The sequence below is a fragment of the Podarcis muralis genome, chromosome 8, assembly GCF_964188315.1.
Source record: "Podarcis muralis chromosome 8, rPodMur119.hap1.1, whole genome shotgun sequence".
In the NCBI taxonomy this organism is placed as follows: Eukaryota; Metazoa; Chordata; class Lepidosauria; order Squamata; family Lacertidae; genus Podarcis; species Podarcis muralis.
The window spans coordinates 36,295,345-36,311,699 of NC_135662.1; the positions used below are offsets into that span (position 1 = coordinate 36,295,345).

The 16,355-nt window shown below is 39.9% G+C and overlaps 1 protein-coding gene across 9 annotated transcripts in view; it reads right to left on the reverse strand.

Moving 5' to 3' along the window:
* Positions 1-306: 306 nt before the first annotated feature.
* Positions 307-16,355, reverse strand: part of CHD7 (chromodomain helicase DNA binding protein 7) — a 150,535-nt gene continuing 134,486 nt past the window's right edge. For 7 of the 9 annotated variants that reach the window (XM_028736872.2, XM_028736874.2, XM_028736868.2 and 4 more), the window contains 13 exons: positions 15,236-15,365; positions 14,854-14,926; positions 14,575-14,626; positions 13,883-14,111; positions 13,522-13,730; positions 11,995-12,669; positions 10,926-11,086; positions 7,955-8,182; positions 7,166-7,609; positions 4,388-4,609; positions 3,838-3,978; positions 3,357-3,461; positions 307-2,172 (listed from right to left, as the gene is read on the reverse strand). In XM_028736872.2, coding sequence (XP_028592705.2) covers positions 1,216-2,172; positions 3,357-3,461; positions 3,838-3,978; positions 4,388-4,609; positions 7,166-7,609; positions 7,955-8,182; positions 10,926-11,086; positions 11,995-12,669; positions 13,522-13,730; positions 13,883-14,111; positions 14,575-14,626; positions 14,854-14,926; positions 15,236-15,365 — 3,626 coding nt within the window. In that variant the 3' untranslated portion in view covers positions 307-1,215. Of the gene's footprint in view, positions 2,173-3,356; positions 3,462-3,837; positions 3,979-4,387; positions 4,610-7,165; positions 7,610-7,950; positions 8,183-10,925; positions 11,087-11,994; positions 12,670-13,521; positions 13,731-13,882; positions 14,112-14,574; positions 14,627-14,853; positions 14,927-15,235; positions 15,366-16,355 lie in introns of all 9 variants that reach the window. The other 2 variants (XM_028736875.2, XM_077932979.1) reach the window with 2 other exon arrangements.

Below are 16,355 nucleotides of genomic sequence, written 5' to 3' on the forward strand. Positions count from 1 at the left end.
AAGTATTCCTAGTCTCACAAGCCCTTTTGAGAGAGTAATGCAGGGTTTTGTGTGTCTTTCTGAAGCTTTAGCTAGAGTGGAATAATATGAACATAATTCAGGATTTTTCTTCTTGTCTATTTCTCACAACCTACCAATTCAGTATATTTAGGGACAGAAAAAGCTGGCAAAGGAAGATATAGTTTTTAAAAAAGGTACCAAAAAAAGAAACACAATTATATATTTGCTTCTATTGAGAATACAAAAAATAGTAAACACCAGTTGTGATTTCCCTAATCACTACATTCTATAAATTACATCTCTGCATATCATGAGTCACTTTTATTAAAAGCATCATTACTACAGTTGGCAGCAATTTACATCTTATCTTACATGATAGCAGTTTCCAAGGGAAAAAAAAGACATCACAACGAAGAAAAACAAATACATTTACAAAGTCATGTCTGTAAACTTCAAGGCTAGTTTAGAGTTGAGGTAATCTGTTTAGCTTTGTGGCTAAAGTAACAAAGTCCTTTAATTCAAAAAGGTACCTGATTTTAATTTTTTTTTTTGTTTTACCAGTGCATTACAAGATCACGAGACGATTTAACTGTAGTTTTATCCTGCAAGAACCTTTTCAGTGGGTAATTTCCAAAAGGTACTCTTCACATTCAACAGCTGCCTTATTATTGCTGTGTCTCAAGACAGAGAGACATTCACACTATCATGGAGATTGTCAGAGAATGTGTGTATGTGTACATGCACAAGCGACCCCCCATACAGTCAAAATGATGCCCGAGTATGATATGTGTGGTAAATTTCATCTTGACTTTCACAGCAAAGAATAAAAATAAAAAATTAAATATATAACTTCATACTTCCTTTTAAGCAGCACTTCCTTCTATTTAGTGCCACTCTATTACAAATTGCTGCTTTTATAATACCAATGGTACCAAAAGGAAAAAAAAAAGCAGAGCATTATGTCAATTTCCTTAAAAAGACATGATCACCTCTCAATTTCATCTCTCCTAGGGATAATAAATAATGCACTGCACAATACTTAATGACCAAGATACCTTTTGACACATCTGTATAACATGACTTGAACTTTTTTGTTTGCTACACTATGTTACAGAACAGCTTATAAAAACTAATTATGGACATTAACTGTGAGTGTAAACAGTAGGACTACCACTTGTCAAAAGTTTAAAACACTTTAACAGTAACTGGTACTGCTTACTCATCATTTTCATTGTTTTCTAATTCATCCCCCCCATCAAGCGAGTCTAATTCTTCACCCTGTGCTATTTCATCTTCTAAAGCAGAGGAATCTGCAGTTTTATCAAGGCTCTCCTCTGCATCACTGCCCTCTAGATTTTCTTCATCTTTAAAGGCAGCTCCTTCAGTTTTATCAGTAACCTTCACTTCACTGGAGCCCACTGCATTCTGAAGTCCTGCTAATGCTGGGAAACCAGGTAGTGTCAATCCTCCCAGTCCTGGAGGTAGAAACATAGAAGGATAGAACAGGCCAGGAGCCATGGTGGACAGAAGGAAAGGATTGAAGGTCAGAGGGTTGGCAGGCAATCCAGTGGTGGTGGTGGTGGTTGCTGCTGCAGCAGCAGCAGTTACACTGACAGATCCATTTGCGGAGTCAGTAGCAGAAACAGTGTCTGTGCTTTTCTCAGAGTCTTTGTTCTCCTCTTCATTCTCAGTCTTCTTTTCTTCTACTTTTGAAGTGCCATCTTCAGAAGTTTCTCCTTGACTGGAAGCCATAGTGGTGTTTCCAGAAGCAGCTGTAATTGGGTTATTCAACAATCCACTGAGTCCAAACATGTTGGGCAACCCTGCCATACCTGGCAACATCAGAGGCAGCATGGTAGCTGGATTTTTAGAATCACCCCCAGCAGCAGCAGCGGCGGCAGCAGCTGTCGCTAGTCCTGGAGGGAAGCCCATGAGACCTGCAAGCTGGAGAGACTGTAGGTTCTGCAAATTCTGAAGGCTTGTGAGATCCATTCCAGCGAACAGACTGTTCATCAGCAGTGGGTTAATTCCCGAAGTTGAAGCTACAGCAGCAGCTGCTGCAGCTGCTTTGGCAATTTCGCTTTTTGGCCTTCTCCCTCTTCTGCTTGCTCCCTCTTCTCGCACAACAGGTCCTGTGAGAAGACGGTCAAACATGGACTCTGGAACAAAACCCTGCATATGGGGAAGAAAAAACATTCCATGCTGTTACGCTTCTACCTACGGGGACGCCTACCGATTTAGAATTTCATGTAGGGCGGCTCACATGACAAAGCAGAGCGTACAATCCCAAGGGCAAGGAAAAGAACAGGTATGCTGCCAATTAGATCTTGTTCACAAAGCAGCCCTTTCCCTCCTCCCATTAAAGGCCAGATCATACATTGGAGCATTGTCCAGTAAATAAGCTCTCCCTTCAACATCATCAATATGATATAGTAAACAAAACGATGGTAAAAACAAAGAAACCAGAAACAGTAGGTAATGCTCAGAAGACGAGACTTCCAAATAAATCTGATACAATAAACACACCAGATTTATAAAGCCTTGCAAAATCCGAAGCAAATTAAACATGATGTGGTCCTTTGTCTGACAAGTACTAGGCTTCTAGGTTTAAAGAAACAGAATGCCTCTGCACACACCATGTCCAATGCCTGAGGTTGAGAACAGGGAAATTCCTCACAGAACTCAAACAAGGCAGTCTACATACTTAATCAAAGAACGAGTTTTATTACAAGCATGGAAGGTTTTATTCCATAATCAATTGTGTATTAATCTTGTATTTAATAGGTATTCCTAAGACAGTCGTACACTAATAATGAAGCAGTTACAAATGTCCGCCAAAGCGGGTAGCTACCGTTTCACAGCAGTGGTTGGGAACTTCTGGCCTGTCAGCCTAAATGGACCCGGCAGGCCTCCCCATTTGACCTGCAAGGCTGTTTCAGACAAGCCACACCCACCCTGTCAAAAGTGGCTCCCTGTCAAAAGCTGTGTTTGCAGGCACTGCCGATCAGCTGGTTGTTGGTGCTTATAAAGCCCTGTGCCTTTCCAAGTGCCACCATGTTCACCAGTGCTGGCAAAGGCACAGAGCTCTGCAAATGCAGACAATTTGTACAGGCAAAGTAAACACTTTACGTGCCATCATTGTGATGTTAGGTGATTGACAGGTAGGTGACAGTCAAAATGACTGTTGGGGAACCTAAGCATCTGGCCCGCTGGCTGGAAGCATTTCTCCATCCTGCTCCAGAGAGGAAGACAGGATAAAGCCACATAACATGCTCTTAAAGTATATAGATCATAAGACTCTAAAAACAGTTAAAAATGAAAAGCAAAACCTATCCAGAAATATAGCTTTTCCTTACAGATTGTTTAACGATGTCAGTCCAATCTGGAGCAACAGCAAATTCAGGGTTCTCTTCTAGCCATCTTGGCAGGTCCTTCATTGGAGGGGCCATAGCTCCACCCATCTAATGAAACATTTTTATGTTTTATTAACAAAAACTTACTAGTACATACTTTATATGCCACTTATCAAAGTATATTTTTTTGTTAGAGAACAAGTACAGAGCTGGTAATCAAAACATGACAAAAATTCAGCTCAGCCATGCATTAAGTGTGGAAAAAGTCTTTGCCAAATATCCTAAGATTTCTGCAACTCAAAATTCAGAATGCTACTTTGAACAAAGTGATGAAATCTATAGAACTTGCATCAGCCTATTAAGTCAACTAATTAAAGGTATTATTATATAATTTTTATTATATAATTAAAGGTTATAATCTTTAATCTAAGCATCCTACTAAAAATGCAAGTTTGGAGTTAGAGCAAACTAGGAAAAGCACTACCTTCTTGCCATTTCTCTTATTTACAACAGGGACCCTCTCTTCTCCAGTTAAGGTGTTTATATCCAGTTTATTAGGGTTTCGACATCTGTGCCGTTTCTGCTTCGGTTTCTGAAATGGGGAAAACAGCACATCTGCACTCTTCTAAGAGAGGAGGAAAAGTACAGTGCATTACTTGGGGGAGTTTCATTATCTCATCTATAGAAGTAACTTTTCAACCCACTAGGCATGTATGTATATAGTTTTTTCCAGGTTCAGCACTGGAACAAAACATTATTAGAATTTGTACATCTTTCATTTTTAGTCATTACAAAACAAAAAAGTAATGAATGAACAATTAATTAATTATGTTCTATCATGTTAATTGTTATTTATTGTTTATAAGCCACTTTGGGATTCATTTGAATGAAAAGCAACTAGAAATGTAATAAATCCAAATCGAATTATGACAAAGGATTAAGAATTATTGCTTTTGGAAATCTTCCCAAGTGATTGAAAGACAGTTAAAGCTTTGGAGTAATCCCCCCCCCACCCTTGATTAACATCCACTTACTGGTACATAACTTGGCATATCCACAGTGTATGATGGATGCAATTTAAGCCATTCAACTAAATCCTTGTTTTTAGGAGCATCCTCTCCCACCAGCCTGGTCCCATCTTCTATATTAATGACAGGGATGCGAGTATCAGGATCCAGTTGCCCAGGAGATGGAATGTTTCTCAATGGGGGAGTTTCCATTTCTTCATCAAATGCTTTGGTCACTTCTGCATCCTCCTGGAGAAAGGTGACAATTATATCAACTTTCAGGAGAACATTACAAGAGTTGCTTCAAAAAGCATACAACTTAAAATGGGAATACAGTTGTACCTTGGATCCCGAATGCTGCAAACCTGGAAGTGATTGTTCCGGTTTACGAACATTCTTTTGGAAGCCAAACGTCTGATGGGGCTTCTGCGGCTTTGAAGATCCTGCAGCCAATCAGAAGCCACAATTTGGTTTTTGAACATTTTGGCAGACAAACAGACTTCTGGAAGGGATTCTGTTCGACTTCCAAGGTACAACTGTACTTCCATCAAACAATTAAACTTAGTGGGGCCATACACTTTGTACACAGACAAGAGTATGGCAAATGGAAACCCAAATGGGCAGGGTTTTTTCCCATGGGTGCATGTGCTGGACAGGTCATGCTGAGTAGGTATGAAAGGTGAAAGCCTACTATGGAGGTACCTGCCAGGACATATGTGAATGTGAATCCCTACAGGTTCATAAGCATTCAACAGTTATACATAGAATACTGATTACTCAAGCTAATCGGTAGTTTACCCACAATATTTTCTATTTTGAATACAGTTTGCAGAGTCGATAGATGCTTTTTTTAAAGGAACAAATTTCAGGAAACTGTACAGACTATTCAAAACAATTCATGTGCATCATCTTATAATCCTTGTAACAGGAGTGAGGAAATACCAGCCCACAAGCTTGCTCCAGCACAGACAGCTTCTCTGTCCAGGTCTCCAGATTCTTTTCTGAAACCCTGCCCTCTCCTTGGTTTTGCTCCACCAATCTGCTAGTGTCATTCAGCTGTGACTAGCATGGTCATGCATTGTCTCGGGCAATCAGCCCTACTGTGCATGTTCTCCTGTGCCCTGCTACTCCTTCAGTGTTCTCAAGCCCTCAGAAAAAAACACTTTGGAGACACTTAAGAAGAGATTTCCACAAGCGTTTGGCTGCATTTGGGCATTTCAAGTCTCTGTTTCCCTCAGAACCATCTTCAGAGCCACCTGAGAAGCACTCTATGCAAATAGCACCACTGATTATTCACATTAGCATTTTGGGGTTTTTTTGTATTGTACATTGTTTTAAAATGTTCTAGCTCTTCAAATGTTTTATCTGTTTGTATTTTATATTAAGTTGCTTGAAGACTTTTCCATGTAAAGATACTAACAAATGCATTAAATAATATTTAAAAAGGTAAGATTGAAGAAGGCTCATTTTGTGTGTCCACAGCCTTGCCCACTTTTTGGCCCTGGCCCCACCCTTTGTGACATACAGCCTTCAGTTGCTGTTATTAAATCGCCTTCCAAATGTCTCAAAGTGATGTACAAAATGCAATACAAACAGCTAAAACACAGTTAGAACAACGCAGAAGATAACATCAGACAAACATTAAAGGAACACAAAGTAGACCCTCACAGCAGAGGCCCAATTTGTCCAACTGGGAAAGCTGGTTGGAACAGAAATACCTTCAATTGCTTCTGGAAAGCGCAAAGAGTGGGCACATGTTGTATAAGTGATAGGAATGTTGTTTCACAGAACATGGGCAGCCATACTAAAAGCCCTACACTGAGTGACTGCAGAGCAGGCTTCTAATGTCTTTGGATCTTGAAGGAGAAGCTCTTCCTTGTACTCCAGAGACCTTCTGGGTATTAAAGCATTAAGGTGGTCTCTCAAGTAACCAGGTCCTGAACTGATTAGGGCCTTATATGTCAGAATCAACACATTGAACTTGGTCTGGTAGCAAATTAGCAACCAGTACAAATCCTACTTGCAAGGGGCTAGTTGACTTGCAAGCCAGCCAGCTACTATGTTGTACATCCACTACAACTTTTGTCTCTCACTTCTACAGGCCATCTCCAGCCTCTTGTCTGTGTAATGACCCAGAGAGAGGAGCTTTGTTTCCCCAGAGGGGGAAAAAACCCCAATCACACAACCATGCCAAATAAGATGAATTAGAAGGTGTGTGAGCTCAAGCCTGTGTTGCACTCCAAAGCAGAGAATTAAACAAAAACCTCTTTGGGGTTGCGCTTGCCAGTGGCTCAACCTACCATGTCTAGAAGACTTGGCTTATATCATTCCCTTTCCCCAGCCCCACCAATGCAAGATGAGCTGATCTGGGGAGTGTCTTAAGCACAGCCTCAGTGGGGCATCGTTTTGATGTTAAAGCATCTCCCAGAAACAGCATCTTGGCAGACCTAGGGAGCTGGTGGTAAACTCTATGCCTCTCCTCACACCCCCTGACTTGGCTGCCATCCACTCAGCTCCTCCTTTGGCTGCTGCTATTATTCTACATCAGCTCAAAGCAAATCTGGTGAATTAAAATGAAATTCTTCTTTTGCAGTGAGTTTAGTTCTTAAGAGGTATTTTGTGAATTTATTCTTACTGTGTTCAACTGACCAGTGTTTTGTATATTAGAACAGGAGCATGCCCAAATGTTAATATGGAACTGAAAATACAAAATAGAATATTTATATCTGGGAATAAAATGCCAATTTTGGTGTTCTGCCTCACATAATGCAGAATTAACGTCAAAGAAAAAGTCTTCTCTCTTACTGCTGTCAACGATGCTCGCTTGTTGCTCATAAATAACAGATCAAGCCCTTCTACATTTTTCCTTCTTCCTCTCCTCCTTTTCATGGGTGGTTCTACATCAATTAGAGAACCATTTAGTAGATGCCTTGTGGGTGTGCGTGAAAGACCTGCTTGTAGCAACTCCATCTGAGTTTTAAAGGCATCAGACACTGGTGTGGAAACATTAGGTAATAGAAACTTTGAAGGAACAGCTGAAAAAGTTGAGGTAGAACTTGTTGCCTCTCGTGAGGCCTTTGATAAGTCTACAATTTTTTCTTGTCCATTTTCTGAGACAACCTGTGACTCTCGCAACTGGGCAACCATTTCCATGAGATTTCTCCTTTTGGCTGCCCTTTCAGCCTCAATTTCAATCTTTCTTCTCCTCCTCCTCCGCTGGCGTGGAACTGACAAATTGAGTGCATCTTCCTAAAGAAAAATTAACACATTATTATTATGAGCAATGAAATACCCCTTGCTTTTTTGGTGTGATTTCAATTTTCTAAATATTTTAAAATGATGGAAAAAGTTAAATAGGATTGCACAAGCCCAACTAGTTACATCTTGTCAGATCAACTAGTTCTAAGAAGAGATCGTTACAGATTTCATCTTAATGAAAAATGTAACATCAGACCTATTTTGTACCTTAATATATTTATTACTATCTTTCTCAGAGTAGGTTTATAACTATGGATGTTTTTTCGGCTACTGTTTTGACCCCCTTCTGGTTTTATATCTTTAAAAGCAACTTTATGACTCTCATACTAAACATGCCTTGGACAACTGAGGAGAGACTGTGATATCTTCATTGCCACTGATGTTGGCTTGACCAACCATGGAGAGCTCTGCAAAACTCCGTTTCTGTAGAGGGCTGTCCACAGCTGTTGGCGTATACCCAGGTATAAGGCCCTGGAAATCAAACATCTGGCGTCTATTTACTGGCCACTTCCCTTTCAACACTGCTTCACAGATGTTGTCTAATCGGTTGATCATTACTCGATCCTGCAGAAAGGGAAATACATAATGAATGTCATGTGAAAGTAGCCATTTGAGCTCAGTCGGGCCATGCACACACAGCTTAACAGGCTGCACTGCTTGACAAAACTGCAACTGAAACTCCAGATCAGAAGAAATATTACAGGCACTTGTCATTTAAATTATTGGGAATGTTGAGGAGCATGAGCCTTTTGCAAGCCATCTGACACACATTTTCTCAGTTCTCAGTACTGCTATCATATACTAAAACAAAACATCATTTAAACCACTAGTAGTATAATTCTTGTAACTCAACATCTTTGCCTTGGGTATGTCAGAGCCAACAGGCTGCATCTGCAATTTTGTCCCAGGAAGTGGTTCCTCATTAGTGTCACTATTAATAAAGTTCAATGTTATGAAACGGGCACCAACCTAGGGACATCTAATAAATGTCAATTTTCATTCCACGCCCATTATCACTTCAGGTTCCACTGAAGCGTGTACATTAAAAAATTCTAATTACAGCTAAGCCCTCTTAGAATATAGGCAAATACAATATGAATGCTACTGCATAGAGAAAAGGGCTTTGAAACCTAGTTGGATAATTTTCAAAATGTGTTTAATGGTCTTTTAGTTCACTAGTTCATAATGATGCATCACTTCCCTTTCTGGGGAGTCAAAACACCACCCCTGGAAACATTTGCTTTCCATCCATTCTTTTGTCATTTGGTGCCATGTGAAGACTATTTTATTCTCCCGAGTTGTTGGTTAATGGCATCATAAACATGTTATCTTTGCTGCTGCTTTGACTGCCTGTTGTTTTACTAATTGTTTTATATTGCTGCATTATATTGATTTATTTAAATTGTTCTACATAATTGTAAATCACCTTGAACAAATTTGGTGGAAACACAATATAAACATATTAGATATATACACACACAAACATGTACCCACATACATACATGCATACACAATCAACTTTTGAAAATTGGCTATTGATTACTAAATAGAATCAACCTTCAGTTACCTGAACAGTGTAAAAGCCACTAGCAGATCTCAGCAGCTGCAACCAGCTGCTTGCTTTGCCCAGGAATAAGCCTATTACAGCAGGGGTTATTTCAACCCCCCCAAACCAGATGGCCCTGTTATGGTGATTAGGAAGCTTAAGACTATTACTACTTTATTTCTCTCCAGCACCCTCTGAAACCAGAACCTGAGTGGTATATAGAACTAGTACAATTATCACCGCTGCATTTTGTCCAGTAAAGTGTTGTTTTTTTAATTGTTACAAAAATAAAAGTGATAGCTCTACTAGACAAATGTTCTCCTATTTTATATTACAAGCTATTTAGGATTACAGTATTTCCTTATTTTACTTCCTTCAATTCATAAAGGAAGAGCTCGCCAAATTTTAGTTTATATTCTTATATGTTCTATTAAGTATGATAATGCATATTTACATAGCTTTCATAATTCCAGTCCCATCTCTTTCTGTATGCTAATTTGAATTGCTTTTAGGGGGCAACTACCTAAACCTACAGGGCTCTATCCAACATTCTCTGTCTACTAGTGCAAGGGCATTTGCGCAAACAGGCAAGATTTAATAATATGGCATGTAAAGTGAAATATAAATCAAATGGTGATGATGATGATGCACAATATCCAATGCAACAGTTGTGCTAGTGGAAACTCAAGCGACAGATTGTGCAACCTATTGTGCAAAGAAAGTTACAAGCAACCCACTTATGCATTCTCTTGTGCAGTAACATTCCACTGCCAGAAAAAAAGATTTGCCGGCAAAACAAGTATATTGCAAATGACTTTAACTTAGCACTACAGTGGATGTAATCCCTAGGCTGTATTGTCAAGTGTTTTCCAGTACTTTTGAACTTGTCTCCACCCTTCTGAATGTACTCTCCCCCCCCCTGCCAACCCCCCCCCCCTCTCCAAAAATACACAGGATCCAAGGAACAGCATGCAGAACTCTACACAGAAACTTAAAAAGATATCTCTTCCTTCAACATCCTTCTCCAAAAACCTGTTCTGGAAATTTAGGAAAGTTGCCAATTCTGAATGGGTTGCCTCTGAATGAGTCACCCCAAGGGAAATGGGTTTGGCACTGAATAGCGATGGTAAGTGAGACCAAAAGTGGGCAGGAGATTCCTTGCACAGCCATCTATACAACCCCTGTTCACATACAGTCATTTAAACCTCCCATCATCTCTTTCTATCCTTCATGGTAATAAAGTTTACCCAAAAGCCCTCTTGCTATGCCAGGGAGGGATTCTTAAGGGGTGGCAGCACATATTGAGTTAATCCTTCCACCTGCAGCTACCACCTGCCAAAATATCCCCACCATGCTATCTACAATTAGACTTCAGAGTCCCAAGGATCCATGGACCACATCTGGCCTACAGGTTGCCCCACAGGGGCAACGGAAAATTTATCTATGCAGCAATGGAGCCAGTAGAAAAGGGAAGGAAGACTTGGCAAAATGCAAAGGCAGTTTGACTTTCCTCTACTGCTATTATACTAGAAAGGATGTATGCTCCCAGCAGGCCACTCAGTTGCAGTTGAGCCACTGGTGACCAGGCTGGCAAACCTTTGCCATGCCTTGAGTGTCTCTCATGTCCCCTGAAAGGCACCCCTGCTTCATAGTTTGAGAAAAACTACATTATGTAATAAGTAATGCAACAAGCACATCACTCCTCAGAAGTGATCAGTTTTCAACAGTCAGATGGTAGGAAGTGTTCTCTGTTGAACCAACCTTTGGCCAGAATGAAAAAGCAAATGTTCTTTCGTGAAGGAGCTGAGCTACTGATGGGTCTCCATCTTCCATATAAAATCCATCACGTGTTTCATCCCTTGCGGTGCTCAGGGATGCATTGCTTTCTTCATCAAAATTCTTACCCTGAGAAATTGTTCCTGCTGAGAAATATTAATCACTAAGAATTAGTCACAGAAGTAAGCCACTATTATTTACAGTATCATTGTAGTGTTGATCTGACAAAGTCTTTACGGGCAGTTTTCTATACATTAAAGATGTTGAACATTCACTCAGGTTGATAATGTACTCTTTGATATGTTAATGAGATGAAGATCCCAAAAGCAGCAATTGGATGGCAATTTGTCAAATTAAACAAGCCGACTTTAGTATACTATTTTGCCATGTCACTGTACAGTACTCTTCTTATGCTCCATGACTTTGGTGTTTGGAACAGAGTATGATATATATCTGCTCTTTTGTGCTCCATATTTATTACAATGATAATATTCCAGTTTTGCAGTCAGCTCAGGATTATCTATCAACTGAGGCAATTCTGTGTTGTTTTTTAAAAAACAAAAACATTTATACTGCTCTGTAGACCTGCTTTGTTGGAACCAAATAAAACACTGGTTTTCAAACTGCATCCTATGCAACTCTTACCCACTACAACTACAGATCTCCCCTATGCAGTATCCAACTGTAGGCCAGCACTAGTTGTTCAAGGATGCAACAGTCTTACAAAGGAATAACGAGGCCAAAACAGATCCAGGAAGGGTTCTTATAACATACTCCAAAATCTTCTGGATTGTACAAGGTTTTCTAGTCAGATGTAGAGATTGCCTTGGCAGGTAAGTCAATATGGACAGGCTCTCTGAAGACAGAATGCTTTAAAAAACCCCTACTGAATTCATGCAATCCTAAAACTGCATATTCAAAGGTATGAGTAAGATCATAAAATTAAAGGTAGATCTCCTTTCAGCTCGAAAATGTCTGATGGGAGACTGCATATATGGTGTACCAAATATGGACAATATTATTCTGAATCAACCCTTATTTTCTTCACGATTACCTTCAGGTTGGGATGACTCTTCTGATTTGTCATCATCATCGAGTTTTTCTTCTTCATCATCTTCCGAACCTTTCTCAGAAATAGATTTTGGCTCTACCTCTGTGCTCAATTCCATGTCCTTTATTTCACATTTAACAGGACCAGCCTCAGCCTCAGATTCCTCCTTATCACTTTTTCCTGCAGTATCTGTTGCATCTTCCTCCTCTTTACTATCAGACTCCTCTTTGGCTGATGTTTTCTCAGGTCCTTCCAGTTTAACTTCAGCTTGTTCTGCAGACTTTTCATCTTGTGCTGGTGTGGATGGGATAACAGAGGCTGTCTGGCTACAGCAGACACCCAATGGGTTTAACAAAGTACTCAGATTACCTCCACCCCTGTTTTGAGCAAAGTTTTTATGAGAATCAAGAAAAGAAAGTTCAGGGTCATTCAGGATATGATAATCTGTCCTGCTGACTCCATGTTTAGCAGCACCAATCAGCAAATCTTTGTCATGTTTGCCACATTCCCACCACTCTGGCAGATCCAAGCTTGGCTGACACAGTTTTAACTTTTCCACCAATTGTGGATGATGGAGAACCTGCTCTCGGACTTTCCGCAAGAGCTCTATGCGATACAAAGTTCGAGAAGCACGTTCCTCAGTGATTGGTTCAATCACAGTAGAAAGATCAGGGGGTTCTATAGGAAAAGAGATAAATAAGTAGATATTAGGAAAATTTTAAAATTACTACATTTTACTCAACAAAAGGGGGGGAGAACCCTAAAAATAACTGACCTGCATTTTCTTAAATATCTTGCTATGATCTCTAATTTAAGGTACTTGAACTCAGATACCCCAAATCACTGGGTCAGCTGCTAAGAAGTTATGGAATAATGGTGAACATTCCAAGTGCTCAATAGTTTTTAAGAAGTGTCAACACTAGGTCCAAATGGCATGATGGGGGAGGTGAAGCAAAGAAGAGTGGACTGTAGCATTAGTCATCTATGAGTGAGTAAGATACTTCTTTCTCTTTTTTTTGTTACCTCAGTGGCGGAGAAAAAAAGGACACAAACAGCAACAAAGACAGGAAAATTTATCCAACAAACAAGTAAGCAAGAGAAAGATTACTAAGTAACTTAGAACAACAAAGACAGGAGTTAAAGAGGATTCAGCTGAGTAACAGAGAACAAAACCGTGAGAGCTGGGAGGGTCAAGCTGCTCCGTCCAGGCAGGAGGGAAAAAAATGAGGAGCTATCTACTTCCCACAATTCTTTGCTCCTGCCTGAGTCTCGTGCAAGAGGAACAGACCAATCCAAATGTTTCATCTTCCACACGTTAGGATTTTTATATACTTTCTACATTTGAATGAATACCTGTGTGTGTGTGTGTGTGTGTGTGTGTGTGTGTGTGTGTGAATTGAAAAAAGTGAGTATATGTGAAGGGGAAGCAAACATAGAAGATATTTTAAATATCCACTTGCACCTTTGCTTGGAACTTGTCTCAGTTTATAACTTTCCATTTATTAGAGTTACAGCTATCAGCAAACCTACCTTCATCTGGCTTGGATGGCATTCGGCACACTCGCCTGCACATAGCTACAAAGCAATTGAAGTACTTCTCTAAACTTTCATCAGACTTCTTATCAAGTCTGGCAAAGGCTCTGAACTGGTTCCAATCAAACTGCTGCTTTATAGGGTCAAAAATAACCCCAAAAGTAGACACAACACGATAAAAATCTGCTTCCTCTCTTCTTGTCCATCTGGAAAAAGGAAGAGATTAGCATGTCAGGACACATCTAAGAGCTTTTCACACCCCAATTTGATACCAGATACCAGGATCTATTTCAAAGAAAATGAGCGATGTTGCAAGCAGATGCTCATTTCTATGAGAACGGAGCCTAAAGAAACTTACTTTTGACGTTTTTCCGTTATTATAGCTTCTCTTTCAGCTTCTAATGCTCTCACTTCTTCACGAGGTCGTCGACGGCGTCGGTCAGTCTTCATTAGCGCCTCTTGCCTCATTTGTTGCCTTTTATAGCTACGCTGATAGGCAGTAATGAGGCGGCGCAAGCGGGTAGTCAGGGTTGAAGTGTTAGGCCAGTAGAGTTGGCCAAAATCAGCATTGCTTTCACTGTGCTTGCCTACAGAATATTAGCAAAGCTAATATTAGACATTCGTAATTATAGTCAAATGCTAATTTGCTATATATGAAAAGCACATTGAGTTTAAAACCCCACAAATCAAATATCTAACACTGAAGTCCTCTTAAGATGAATTCTGAAACATTTACGTCTTGAACTTCACTATTGTGAACAACACACTCAGTGAATTTCTGGTGGCAACACACAGCTAAAATGGTTATCCCTCTCCAAAATGGTTATAGCTTTGGCTCTGCCACTACACATATCCCATTATGTAACCAAACTGAATGAAGCATATACAAAGCAACAGTATATGTAAGTGGCAAATTATTACAAAAAAGATATAAAGCCATTAATTTTTCTGAAAATTAAAGCACAAAAAGTTGGTGCCTTGTGTACCACAATCAACATTAGATAATATTTGATTATTAACACTTCTCCCTCACCCCATTCCCAGGCTTACTTGTGTGGAGCTCTATGGATTCTTCCTTGTCAGAAGGAGAGTTTGCAAATTCCTTTAGGAAAAAAGAGTGTTACTTCAGCATCTGTTTTTCAAAAATTTAGCTTTGAGGAAGCAGAGGAAATGACCTTTCAAAAAACTGAAAATAACTCTTTTGTTACACACAAGAACATTACATGAGACAATACATTAATATTTCAAATAACCTTTCTTCAAATATTACACATTAATAAAAATTACACATTAATAAGAAACCATGTATTAGCATGTCAAGATCCTTACATCAATTTCATCTTTGAATGGAGTCCTGGTTGGTTTATATTCTGGATCTTCATCTTCTCTATCAAAATCACCCCTGCAGGAAATATGATGTGCGGGGGGGGGGGGGGGGGAGAAACACAACTATCAGAGCTAAAGAACAAATCCTTTCCAAACCTTATTATGCAGTATCATGAGGGACAATGTTAAATGACTAAAAAAGCTTCTTAATGTCTAATTATATATCCATTAAAATGAATCCCAAACTTGCTTTTTAACTACTTCACCATATATGTGGAAACACTGTTGTAAGAAAGAGAATCCTCAAATGTGATGCAATAGGTGAAGCCAGGCCAGTATTTATGATAGTGTTGTAAAGTTTATTAAATTTTTATAATGTCCTTACCCATCACCACCATCTGTTAATATATCTGTTCCTCTCTGCTCAGCAGCTATGGCCTTGGCATCAGGCATACCAACACGTTCCAGGAAACAGAGTGTGGAGTCGGCTCTCATTGAATTGTACTTCTCATAGCCTGCACCCAGACAGAAAAACACACCAAGCACCCACAAGTATAAACAAAATAGCTCCATGAGAATGACACTTTTATACTGATGCAGAACGAGAAAACTGCATTTCTACTTTTCCGTTCCCATTACATACAAGAATGTGTGAAGACAAGTTCTACTTCCACATTTCTACTTCCTTTCATTACAAACAAGAATGTGCCATACACCTGTGGAAAGCATGGAGACATTAAAGATTTCCAGGCAGTGTTTGGCTGGGTGAGTGGGCGAGAAAGGCAAAAAATGGGAGCAGTAGCCATGCACAAAGCTTTTTATTAGTTACCCTTTCACCTCTAGATTTAACATCCCCCAACTCGCCTTCCTTTCAATGGTACTAGCCCTATTGAAACTGGCACTTACAGTTGGAAATGCATACATGGGAAAATACGTAAGGCCAGCAAACCTGTCTTATTTGGTTTAGGATGACGCATGTCAGTAAGATGACACCGTTCCCTCCATGGTTTTCAAACTGCTGTTTACTTTTCTGTGCCATCCAAGTTGACTAGATGGAAAATGGCAGATCCCAACAGTGCACAGCAAGAAAATGATTTTTAGACTAGACTTGCCTCAGCTGAGCCCACAAAACAGAGCTGCTGTACATAGGCAGAACAGCACAATTCAATTAGGATTTGTACTACAACACACTGTCCTTAACTGCTGTAGAGCCTCAAGCCAAACTGTAATCATGAAAGGTTTTATAAGCCATCATTCTCCCCTTTAGTCAGGCTGGGCTGCTGAGAATACCTCTGCAACCTCCAGAGAATTGGGATTATAATCAGGAATTGCTCACTGTATATATCATGCCAGCTCTGCATCCCCAGCCTTTCAAAGTTAACAAGGCTGCATCCCACTCAAGGGAGCCGGGAGTTCTCAGCACTGACATTTGTGAAATATTGCTTGGAACAAAGCCCAGGAGGCACTTGTACAGATTAATAGCAGAGGTTAAGCCCACCGTCCAC